This window comes from Martes martes, assembly GCF_963455335.1.
Source record: "Martes martes genome assembly, chromosome: 4".
Classification (NCBI taxonomy): domain Eukaryota; kingdom Metazoa; phylum Chordata; class Mammalia; order Carnivora; family Mustelidae; genus Martes; species Martes martes.
Window position 1 is genome coordinate 89,774,086 of NC_137891.1, and position 11,871 is coordinate 89,785,956.

Here is an 11,871-nt window from a genome sequence, read left to right on the forward strand (position 1 = left end):
GGGCTCTTCAGGGATTTGGACATAACCGAGGTAACAGTACATTATTAATTTGCCTGAATAAAAATCTATAGAAGTTATTATGGGAAAAAACATAAAAGAGAACATATAAGATCTCTTATGTATAGGAATTACCTGTGTACCAGTACTGTAGATTAATATATCCCATGTTACTATAAATTATTTATTCTCATCATGGCCTTTGAAAAGAACACAATCTTTTTTCCTCTTAAGATAATTCATATTTTTTTTTAAAGATTTTTTTTTTTTATTTATTTGAGACAGAGGTCACAAGTAGGCAGAGAAGCAGGCAGAGAGAGAAGAGGAAGCAGGCTCCCTGCTGAGCAGAGAGCCTGATGCAGGGCTTGATCCCAGGACCCTGGGATCATGACCTGAGCCGAAGGCAGAGGCTTTAACCCACTGAGCCACCCAGGCGCCCCAAGATAACTCATATTTTATAAGAATTTTTAAAAATGGGGAAGCCTTTGGGGGGGCTCAGTCGGTTGAGCATCTGCCTTCAGCTCTGGTCATGATCCCAGGGTCCTGGGATGGAGCCCCACATTGGGCGCTCCACTCAGCAGGGAGCCTGCCTCTCCCTCTGCCTGCTTCTCCCTGTCTGCTGCTCCCTCTGCTTGTGTTCTCTCTCTCCTTCTCTCTCACAAATAAATAAATAAAATTTTTAAAAAATAGAGAATTAAGAAAAATATGTCAAGTATAAGTTTTCCCACAGCTTGGCTAGAAATAGAAAATATCACTCAAGTCTTGAGAATGTAGATTCAAAATACCCCAGAACCTTGTATTGCCTTCTGTCAAAATTACCAGAATATTAAGGAAAGAAAATGTACAATGAAGTTAATGTGTACATGTACTATTTAGGCACCCTTCTCAATGCAAAGTGCTCTACCAATAATGCATGCTCTGATAACAGATATAAAACTGTAATCTAGGAAACAGACTGTTCCTAACAGAACAGACTGTAAAATGACACACACGTACATGCTACAATGTTCAAACACTCCCTATATACAGACTAGAAACACACTGACACTCTTCTGGTCTGCACATTAGTCCTTACCTGGCTCTCCTGCTCCCTGGTGCTCATAGACTGAAGCAGGCCTTGAATCTCGATTTCATGTTCCACTGCTTGTTTGTTTCGATCGCTCAGCAATTCCTGCAGCATCCTTTCCTTTTGCTGTAGGCGCTGGCACAGCTCCTCTGCTATCTCACTCTGCCCTGGTCCGAGTTTACAGAGCAACGTGGCACTAAGATCCTAATATAGAAGAGACAGTGTAAGTTCTGGAGGAAAGAATTTCCTCTACTACATATCAAGGGGTTTATAAGAATCTGCTATAGGAGAAAGAGCTATGAGATTCCAGGGAGCAAATATCATGTTTTATTCTCCTTTGTCTCCCCAGATCTCGCACAGGCCTGGTACACAGAAGGCTGTAAATACATGCTCAATGAATGAACACTAACAATACAGAAAAACACTCATAATGGCAACTTACATATTGTTTTCTGAAGTAGGCCCTTTCCCTATTTGCTCAGGATACATAACAGATGAAGATAAATGGACATGCAGTCCATGTATTTTTTTTCCCCAGTATAACTTTTATAAGGCAACAGAAAATGATAAGCTGAAAAAGAATAATGAGCACTATATTTCTTAGCATGGTGATGAGGTTCCTACTTCTATACTGAGAGGCTGTAGATGGTGGTTAAAACTGTGGAACCACACTGCCTGGGAGGCTTACTGGATTTGTCACTTTCTAACTTGCCCAGGCACAGCAGGATGGAATTTAAGACTTGGGTCACTGGCACCCCCAAACCTAAAGAGTCCCAATCCAGGACTGAGATTATGTAATCACTAAACCAATTGCCTTTAATTAACTAAAGTCTTGCCTCCACTTCTTTGTTCCTATCATGCAGAGATGTCTGTAACTGCTGAATGATACTTTCTTGTTCCTTCTGCCAATGGCTAAATTTGGTTTCCCTTTCTTCTTTCAGCCATTGCAGGTTTTGACAGGTGGCAGATAACTGCTCTACTTCCAGGCCTTTGGCCCTCAGGAGACTCTCCATACTCTATAGTAACAAAGAAAACAAGGAAAAGTCAAAGGACCACCCCAAACTCAGCAGGATAAATAAGAAACTTGATCTGCCTTCAAATTATCTTCTAAAGTATTAATTTTTTGCTAAAGGAGAAAACTTTGTATCTGATCTAACAATGCCATACTAATCTTCGGTTTTAGAAACTCTCATCTAATTTATTTAGAGAAATAAATATAATGTATATGAAAAATGAAGTTTTTTTGAGGGGGCAGGCTATGCTACAGAGGAAGTGAAGGACTTCTTTAAGAAGTGGCAGATGGTTAAATATATAAGCTTTATATATAACCTTCTATAATCAAGTGTTCTGTGGCTATACAAGGATATGCATATAATATTAATGAGAAAACAACAGTAAAACAGCTGTATGGGCAATGCTTACATAAAAGTATTCAGATATTGATGAGGATTAGAAATAAATCAGAGAGTGTGCCTGGAAATCCATAATCACTGCTTCCCCCTATGAACTCCACAACAGAAGTACTAACACTTCTCAATTCCTAATCTACAATGATGAATAACTATTGTTGTTGTTTTTGTATTTTCTCTCTTATAAAGCAAATACCTTGGTTTTCAGAAAATGAGAGAAAGGGTTGATGCTTCAGGCTTAGCATCCAACCACGGCAGACTGTGCTCTTACCTGCATGGTAGCTTCATTAGAGGAGAGAATACCACGCAGTCTCTCTAAGTCATGATCTCGCTCTCGCACAGCAAGATGAAGTTGACGCAGCTCTTTTTCTTTCTCTTCCAGAGTGGAGAACTTTTCATCTATAGCCCGCTGCAAGGAAAGTAAGGATCTTAAAGCTCCTTAGGATTCACTATTGTGATCACACTTACTCAGTAAAAATATAAAGGAAGGGAAGACCAACTCCAAAAAGCAGCAAATTAAGGAGACACATATTTCTGAGTACCTACGTGAAGAGAATAAAACATAGCGCCATAAACAAAATGAAGGTGCATACCTCTAGAGCAACATCTCGATCTTGTATTCGCTGTCGAAGTTTCTCAAGCAACATTTCATCTGCTTCAAAGGTTTTGTCTGACTTATCTCGATACTGCAGGAGCTCCCGAAATTCCTAATAAGACCAAAACATACTTCTCTTTATTCATTTATCCAATATTCATTGAATTCCTACACTTTGCCAAATAATTTGTTATTCAGGATAAAAAACAAAATGTGATCACTCAAGGAAAACACAGGTTAGTGGAGTTAGCAGACATACAAATCGTTAACTACTGTACACATGTGTACACGTGTGTGTGTATAAATGTATGTACACATTATGTATATGGAGTGTGTATGTCTGCATAGCTAGCTCCTGGGAATACAGGCTGCACTGTCTAAATCTGCCTGAAGGTGTCACTAAAGATCTCACAAAGAGGTTACATTTGCTCTGTGAGCCTTAAGAACTGGGAGCTTCCCAAGTGAAGAGCTGGTGGGGTATTTCTATGAAAGGAAAAAATGTATACACAATACACATACACTATGAAAAAACTGTACGCTCAGCAGAACGTACGGGATTCAATGGGACTGAAGCTTAGAGCAGGAAACCGATTACAGTCTTCTTCAGTGTTCCATATTTTCCCTCATTCATTTATTATGTAAGTAACTGGAAATTTCTATACAGTTGTCCTCATCTACTAGACTGAGAACAATGGTCACACCTCTGTCTTCCCAGCACCTAGCATAGTATCTGGTTCACAGGGGTGTTCAATAACTACTTCCTGAATATTGCTTAGGTCTTTTAGCTCTGTATTTATTATCTCGTACACTTGCTGGTTAGCATTGTGGTTCGTGAATCATACTTTCTATTTATTTTGAATCCTCCTGGTTCCCACCTCTCAATGCTCTACATGTAACAGGTACTCAACACAGGTGAACTAATCCAAGATCACGTGAACGGAACTTTCAGAGCTCTGTGAGCCCGGTTTCAGTTAAAATCATTATGTAGACTCACCTGAAGCAGCTGCTCTTTGAGACTCAGACTGTGGTTTAGGTGTTGAATGTGTTGCTCATGGGTTCTAATCTCATTGTATTTTTCAGTCTCCAGGGTACGAAGCTGTTGGCTCTTACTCTGCAATTCTCCTTGGAGCTGCTGCAAGGCTTTTCGTAATTCCTGAATTAAACAGATTCCCTTTTTCAAACTATCTAAAATTTTCACATGGTTAATAGATAGGGAGGCCTTAAAACTTTCAAGGCATACAGAATAAAATAAATATAAAATAGCAGAAAAGTTCCATTCTTACAATTACTCTAGAAATATTATACACGAATCAAATAGGATATGGGAAATTATGGGAACTGTGAATGGTGGGAAGATGTAAATTTCATATTACATAGTTCAATACTTATTCTCTAGTTTAAAAATGACTGATGTATATAACTACTAAGCAGAACCCTGTTCCACTGTAACCCTGGATAAGCTCAAGAATAGAATATTTCTATCATCCACTTACATCTTAAAAAAAAAAAAAACTGATAGCATATGCTCTAACCTAACAAGATAAAGGAACCAATTATGAATGTTTTATTTTTTTTTTAAAGATGCAGCTAATTGTGCATGCCATTCCTTTGACCTTGCTTGTTGTTCCCCACTATTCTGTCTTGCTAAATTTTACCACTCTTCAAGAATAACCCCAGATAGCTCCTCCTTCATGAAGCTTTCCCTGCCTCCCTTCCTCAGCACTTCCTATATATTCCTATAGGGCCGAAATAGAGCTCCTTTGCCTCGTTTCAGTATTTACACAAAAATTCTGTTTATGTGACTGTCTCATAATAAATACAAGTAACTTCACAGGAAAGAGCTTGTGATATTGACTCTTGTTATTTCCAGAACACAGCCCAGTGTCTGGCACATGGTATGAGGGCAATATATGTAGAACTGAATTCTTCGATTAAGCCAGTGACTCAACAAAGGATTCAACACAAACCGTCCTGATAAGAAGTTATTATCAGGGCAAGGTCAGCATCTTGGACCACAAAATGACTGCCAATTTACCTGGTTATGTTTCCAAGACGCCTCTTTCTGCTGTTCTCTTTCATGGGCGGCGGCCTCTATAAATTGCATACATCGTTTGGCATCAGCCAGTTGGCGTTCTTTTTGACGCACTGCCCTCTGGAGTTTCTGTATTTCCAGCTGGCTATAGAATAAAGCACTCTGAAGATCAAGCAGAGCCACCTGTTGCTGGGCTGGGGAAGTACCCTCTGAGTTCTGAAAAAAGAGGAAAAATCATCCTCACAAGGAGGGCAAGCACGGAGCCGGAGCCGCTGAGAAGACCAACCAAATCAAAACCATGACCGAACACGGCACTTTCTCAACCGCAGTCTTGCCTCCCATCCTATGTGACCCTCACGTACATGAAGTTGTCCAAGCTGGCTTTGGTGCAGCATTTCTCGAAGCTTTGCCATCGTGTCGTTTTGACCTTCAATCACCTGGTACAACTCCTCGGTCTGAAGATGAGACAGGAGTACCAGCCATATTAGTAAACTAAAAATAAATTCCATGATCTCAACTGTACAGATTTTAGAAATACGAATTTAGATTACACTATGGTTTTTCTAGGCTCACATCTATTAGTCTGATGATCTGTTTCTACAAAATACAGATTACCTACTTTGATGGAACAAATAATTTCCTCACAGATCCCTGATTTCCCAATATTTACCTCATTTTCCCTGCTTTTCAGAGTTTCCTTGAGGCTTTGAATTGTACCATCCTGCTTCTGAGATGACTCCTGAGCAGACTTGAGTTCACAGCTCATTTCATTCAGTTTCTCTTGAAGAATCTGAATTCAGCAAAGAAAAAGTTTGTTAGGTCAACTTCTTTTAACTTCAAATGCAACCAGAAAGTCTTTCCTCAAGTCTAGGCTTCCCCACATGTAGTAACCATTAAACCTTAAATCATCCATTAAGGCAAAGTAGAAGGAAAATGAAATACTTCCTTCAATATTCAATTGCTTCAATTCTCATGTACTGTGCTTTCTCTATAATGGGCAGCTATACACTTGTCCACACGAGTCACTGTGGATTCTTTCTCTCTTTTTTTTTTTTTTTTTTTTGAGAAAGAGAGAGTGGGGTGGGGGGGAAGTAGGGGCAGGGAGAGAATCTTAAGCAGGCTACTGCCCAGCACAGAGCCCATCACGGGGCTCGATCTCATGAGCCTGAGATCATGACCTCAGCTGAAATCAAAAGTTGGACGCTTAACCCTTAACCCTTTGTTAAAAGGCTCTCTCACCATGGGTCCTTTAAACAAAGCCCAAGGAGCTCTGCTATCTAGGACAGGACCGACCACTACAAGGATACAATAGACCAGAAGCTTAGCATTCAAATTGTAGGCACTGATAAAATTTTCTTCTAAGCAAATGCCTCCTTTGGCTCTAAGGGGTAAGAAGTTAAGCTAAAATCAAAAGCAGAAACCTCCTGTCTTGGTGCCTTATACAGTTAAAGACTACATTCAAGTTTTAATTACAGATCTAAAAGGCACCAGAAATTCTGATCTGTGCAGAGCAGGCTAAAATCTTGATGAGAGCTAAAGGAAAGAACTACACTTTTAGGGACACATGAGTGGCTCAGATGTTAAGCATCTGCCTTCAGCTCAGGTCATGATCCCAGAATCCTGGGATCCAAGTGCCTCATCGGGCTCCCTGTTCAGTGGGGAGCCTGCTTCTCCCTCTCCGGCTCCCCTGTGCATGTGTTCCCTCTCTCGCTATCTCTGTCACAAATAAATAAAATCTTAAAAAAAAAAAAAAAAAAAAAGAACTACACTTTTAATCGAAAGTATTCCTCAGAGCAACAGGAATACACAGTACCCACCTCCCAAGTCCCACTCAGAGAGGTTAAGAGCCTCAGCTAGAGCCAGTCACATCCTCAGGAAGCCCTGTCATCTCCAAGAGCCTGGACTGATCATACCTTGTTGGTGGCCTCTGTTTGCTGGATTTTTTCCTGGAGTTCTGCCAAATGGGAATCAGATACAGATTGCTGAGTTATAATGGTCTCATCTGAATTCAGCTTTTGTTGTTTGAGCAACTCTTCAGTCATGGGCTAGGAAGAAGCAGCAAGACAAGTAAGTTGAGTTAAATGTAGCCAACAATAAATTTTATTTTCAAATGTCTCTGGCATCTTTTGGCAGAGACTTAGAAAACCAAAGTTGTTGCATGGCTTACCAGTATGAATTCCTAAAGACAGTCCTAAGCAAATAATTCAGAGTTTAAAGAGAAGAGGGGATTGAAAAAAAAAATGCTTTAGATAGCCAAATACACACTTTATGCTATTTCTAATCAGGGAATTCAATAATTAAATCTCTACAATCCCTAAGAGCTAGAAAAAGTATAGTTCAACTATGCCTGTTCACATTATTAGAAAATGGTGCTGATTTTGAATATGGACTATGCATTATAATATTTTATCAATACTATATTTCCTAAATTTGGTAATTATATTGTAGTTATATAAGAGATATTCTTGTTTTTAGGAAATATATGCTTATTTAGTATAAAGACTCACTAATATCTGCAGATGGTCTAGGAGTAAAGAAAATAATGTGTCTATATAGACAGTGGGAGTGGAACAGCAAATGTAGCAAAATATTTGTAACTGGTGAATCTGGATAAATGTTAGCAATTTGTGAATGTGGGAGTTCTTTGTATTTCTCTCATGACCTCTCTACAAATTAAAACTGATTTTGAAATAAAAAGTAAAAATAAATTAAAAACAAATTTCAAAATCCATGATGGTCTGGGAAAGAGGTATGTTTCACAAGAGTATCAATTCATCAAAAAGATTCAGGAGAAAAAAAACACGTATTGTTTATATAACGTAACAATGAATCAGGATAAGATAAACCTAATGAACTGAACCCAATATTCATTATGAGCTAAGTGTACTAAAATAAAACTATAGGAATTCACTGTGGCATGATAATCCATCTTCTTTCTCCTTGACCCTTCCTACTCACCCCCGACACCTACTCCAGTTAGGAAAAATTTAAATCCATTAAGAAGAAAAGGGCAACTACTGTTCATTTTCCCTTTCCTTCACACTTCCAAACCCTTACCACCACCTTCTAGACAGTGGGGTTAGAGCTTACCTTAAATCCCTTCCTTCCAGCAACTGACTGAAAGTGCAGATTTCAGGAAAAAAAAAGTTTTTTATTCTTCCAATGCTATTTATTTATCAATTTTTTAAAACATCTCTTAAGCATCATAATATGCAAAGCACTGTGGGAGCTGGGAGTGAGAAACAATATAATAAAGGAATAAGGAAATACATAAAATACCAGATAGTGACACGCCCTATGTTGTAAAACTGAGAAGCATTATAGCGCAGTAAAGTTACTCTAAGTTGGTTGACCAGTTAATTACTTTAAACTGGTTAAACGAAGACCTGCAGGAAAGAAAGCCAATCCTGCAGAACAATCTAGGCAGAAGGAACAGCTAATGAAAAAGGTTTACAGTGGCTATGAGCCCGGGACAGAAAGGTCTATGTGGTTAGAGTAGCACTTTCCGATAGAAATATAATGTGAGCTAAGTACGTAATTTAAAATTTTGTAGTAACTGCATTGACTAAAGTAAAAAATAAATAGATGAACTCAATTTCAATAAAATATTTTATCTGAGCCAATATATTATATCCAAAGAATTATCACTGGCAGGTAGTCAATATAAAAATTACCAACAAAGTATTTTACTTTCTTTCATACTCAATCTCTGAAACTCATGGTGTCCTTTATACACAGCATTATCTCAATTCAAACTAGCCACATTTCAAGGGCTCAATAGCCCTGTGTGGCTGGTGGCTACCTTGCTGGCTAGCCCAGGGCGAAGGCAGACTAAGCACAGGGGAGAGGAAGCCAGGGGCCAGGCCAAACAGAGCTTCTACAGCCGGGTTAATGAAGCTGGAATTCATTCTCACTGAAATTAGAAAAGGAATGCAGTTGTATTTATATTTTTAAAAGGTCCTATAGCTGTGGTGATTGGACTGGGGAAAGCCAGTAGGAACAGGGAGACCACACAGGAGACTGCTTCAGTAGTGTAAATGAAAGAGAATAGTGGCTGGGATGATAGTGGTAGGAATGGAGTGGGAGAGAAATAGATCTATTTGGATATTTGTTGTTGTGGGTGTAACAGGGAATCTTGCCCTGAAGCACTGTGAATTATGTCACACCATGGGAGTGGTAACTGTATGAACAGATATTCAAAACAATTCTAACTGATAAATAATTTTATCCTTGATTTAACGATAAAACACTCTCTACAAAACTCCGTTTCTCAGTTCCTCAGTGTAAAACACCTATCCAGTGATGTCTATTATAAATATTTTTCAAATTTAAACCATAACAAGCAGAATTCAAGAAAATAGCTGAATTATGTCACACCATGGGAGCGGTAACTGTATGAACAGATATTCAAAACAATTCTAACTGATAAATAATTTTATCCTTGATTTAACGATAAAACACTCTCTACAAAACTCCGTTTCTCAGTTCCTCAGTGTAAAATACCTATCCAGTGATGTCTATTATAAATATTTTTCAAATTTAAACCATAACAAGCAGAATTCAAGAAAATTCACTTTATTTTATTTTTTTAAAGATTTTATTTCTGTGTGTATTTGAGAGAGAGAGAGGGCACAGAGGTAGAGTGAGAGAGAGAAGCAGACACCCCACCATGCAGAGAACCCAATGCAGGGTTCAATTCCAGGACTCTAAGACCATGACCTGAGCTGAAGGTAGACACCCAACCTACTGAGCCACCCAGGCTCCCCTATTCACTTTAAATCAAAGAATCTCAGAGCTGTGAAGGAAACTTTATAAACTAACCATCTGGTATAATCCCATCATACACTGGAAGAAACGGAGACTTAGAATAAGGAAGGTCCCAAACTACACAGGAAATCAGTAAAAGGGTCCTGTTAAACCAGATGCACTAAAGCTGGGAATGTACCTTTCAATCTCCATATAAACCCATTGCTTACCATAATGCCTGGAATATTGTAGGGACCAAAAGTTTCTGTTTAATAAGAGAACAAGAACAAAAACCAATAAAAACGGGCCTGTCTCCTAATGTCCAGTCTATAGTGCTCTAATCCTTCAGTGGCTCTTTAGAAATAAGACCAGATAGATATTTAACAAAGACATTTTAACAGCAACTTTAAAGCCAAAAATTGCCACAGAATAGTACGTGATGAATCTGATTTAATCTGAACCCATCTTGGCATTAATAATCGCAGGAAACCTCTAATTTGGTAAATGTGATGTACTGACCTAAAGGCTGGAAGATGTTTGTTCTGTCTTTATTTATAACACTTTACTATTGAACATCTCAGAAAAATGTCCTTTCAGATAGCAGTCTGCCAAAAGACCACTTAGCAAAGTTCCCTGAGTTAACAGCTCAGAGTGAATTCTTGAGAAGTATCAAGTACATAAACCAGTCATTCCTAAGACAATTTTATAAAACCTGAAATCAGTAATACTCAATTTGGCTGAATCAGTGCTAATTTCCACACTACATTTTACTAAAATCATGTTACAATACTAATGTAATTTTAAATTAGACTCTCTTTGACTCTTTTAGGACAAAAGCTTTCCGGCATCAGAAAAGAGAATTGCTTCCAGGCCTGATACTGCGTATCATGAGACCTTTAGGCTAAAAAGGCAGTTATTTAGATCTTCTGTATTAACAGCATTTTCCTTGGCACTTCCTACTCCTCACAAAATCAAGTCTTAGATCTGGAACTGCTGTGGTTTTCTATCCTATTGTTTTAAAAACGGGAAATACAAAAGAGCTATCAACTAGCATAAAATTAAAGGCCTAATCTTTTGAGCGGCACCTAATGCCTACACTTTCCAAAGGGCCTATCTACATTAAGTAGCTAAACTATGAGAGGAATAAATTTCCCGTAGCTACACAGGGCCAGACCCTAGTGTTGCAAGGCTTGGAGCAAAAATCTGCTCTGTGAATTTAGATGGAATAGAAAATTGCACATGAGCCAGAGCTGAATTGATGTTTACTAATCGACCACACCCCTGTTATCACCACTTTTCTAGTTCAGGGCCACACAATAAAGAAGTAAATTACCAGCTAGAATAAGGCTTCAATAGCTTTCTTTAGATATTTAAACTACCTTGGGTTTTCAAGCATAAATTCTGCAGAAGGCAAATAAGTCAATTTGCATAATTCCAGAAAAGTGGTAAGCAGGAATACTACATTGTTGCTATTTTTCTTTAATGTAAGAAGAGAAAGAAACACAGCAATCAGAAGGAACTCTGATGATGATATTTAATAGTGTATAGAATGGGTACGTGGAGGATTAAACAAAGGAATCAAAATGACCTTCCAGAACAATCTTTCTCTTTAGGATGGGAGTTTTTCTTTGTATTTGTAGCAGAACTTAATTAAAGAAAAAATTTTTTCTTTCATGGTTTTTTTTCTTTCTACAAACTAAAAACAGAAATACCAAAATTAATTTACATTTATTTCTACTCTTTTCACATTTGTTCAGAGAAATAGACAAAAACCAGTCTGCCTTTGTCCCAGTTGGCTGGGGTTCAGACATACAGCACAACAGGCGTTAAGGAGCTTACAAGTCAACCAGACGTAAAACAGCAGATCAGGGGCCCCAAATACAGATTTTATTTCCAAACACTCTGAGTCCAATTTAACTTATTTCTCCCCCACATCCTTAATTATTGAAGAAAATGTCATAGCAATTAAATGCCATTATTCATATTCTCAATTCTGTTTTCATTACTCTACAAACAGTAAAAAGAA

General features: G+C 38.2%; 1 protein-coding gene across 9 annotated transcripts in view; it reads right to left on the minus strand.

The window, feature by feature from the left end:
- Positions 1-11,871, minus strand: part of LOC308342466 (myomegalin-like) — a 177,126-nt gene that overhangs the window by 65,114 nt on the left and 100,141 nt on the right. For all 9 annotated transcript variants that reach the window (XM_080802904.1, XM_080802899.1, XM_080802900.1 and 6 more), the window contains 9 exons: positions 7,013-7,144; positions 5,770-5,889; positions 5,462-5,554; positions 5,103-5,315; positions 4,062-4,220; positions 3,066-3,179; positions 2,744-2,881; positions 1,900-2,079; positions 1,073-1,267 (listed from right to left, as the gene is read on the minus strand). In XM_080802904.1, the coding sequence (XP_080659030.1) occupies positions 1,073-1,267; positions 1,900-2,079; positions 2,744-2,881; positions 3,066-3,179; positions 4,062-4,220; positions 5,103-5,315; positions 5,462-5,554; positions 5,770-5,889; positions 7,013-7,144 (1,344 nt within the window). The remainder of the gene's footprint in view (positions 1-1,072; positions 1,268-1,899; positions 2,080-2,743; positions 2,882-3,065; positions 3,180-4,061; positions 4,221-5,102; positions 5,316-5,461; positions 5,555-5,769; positions 5,890-7,012; positions 7,145-11,871) is intronic.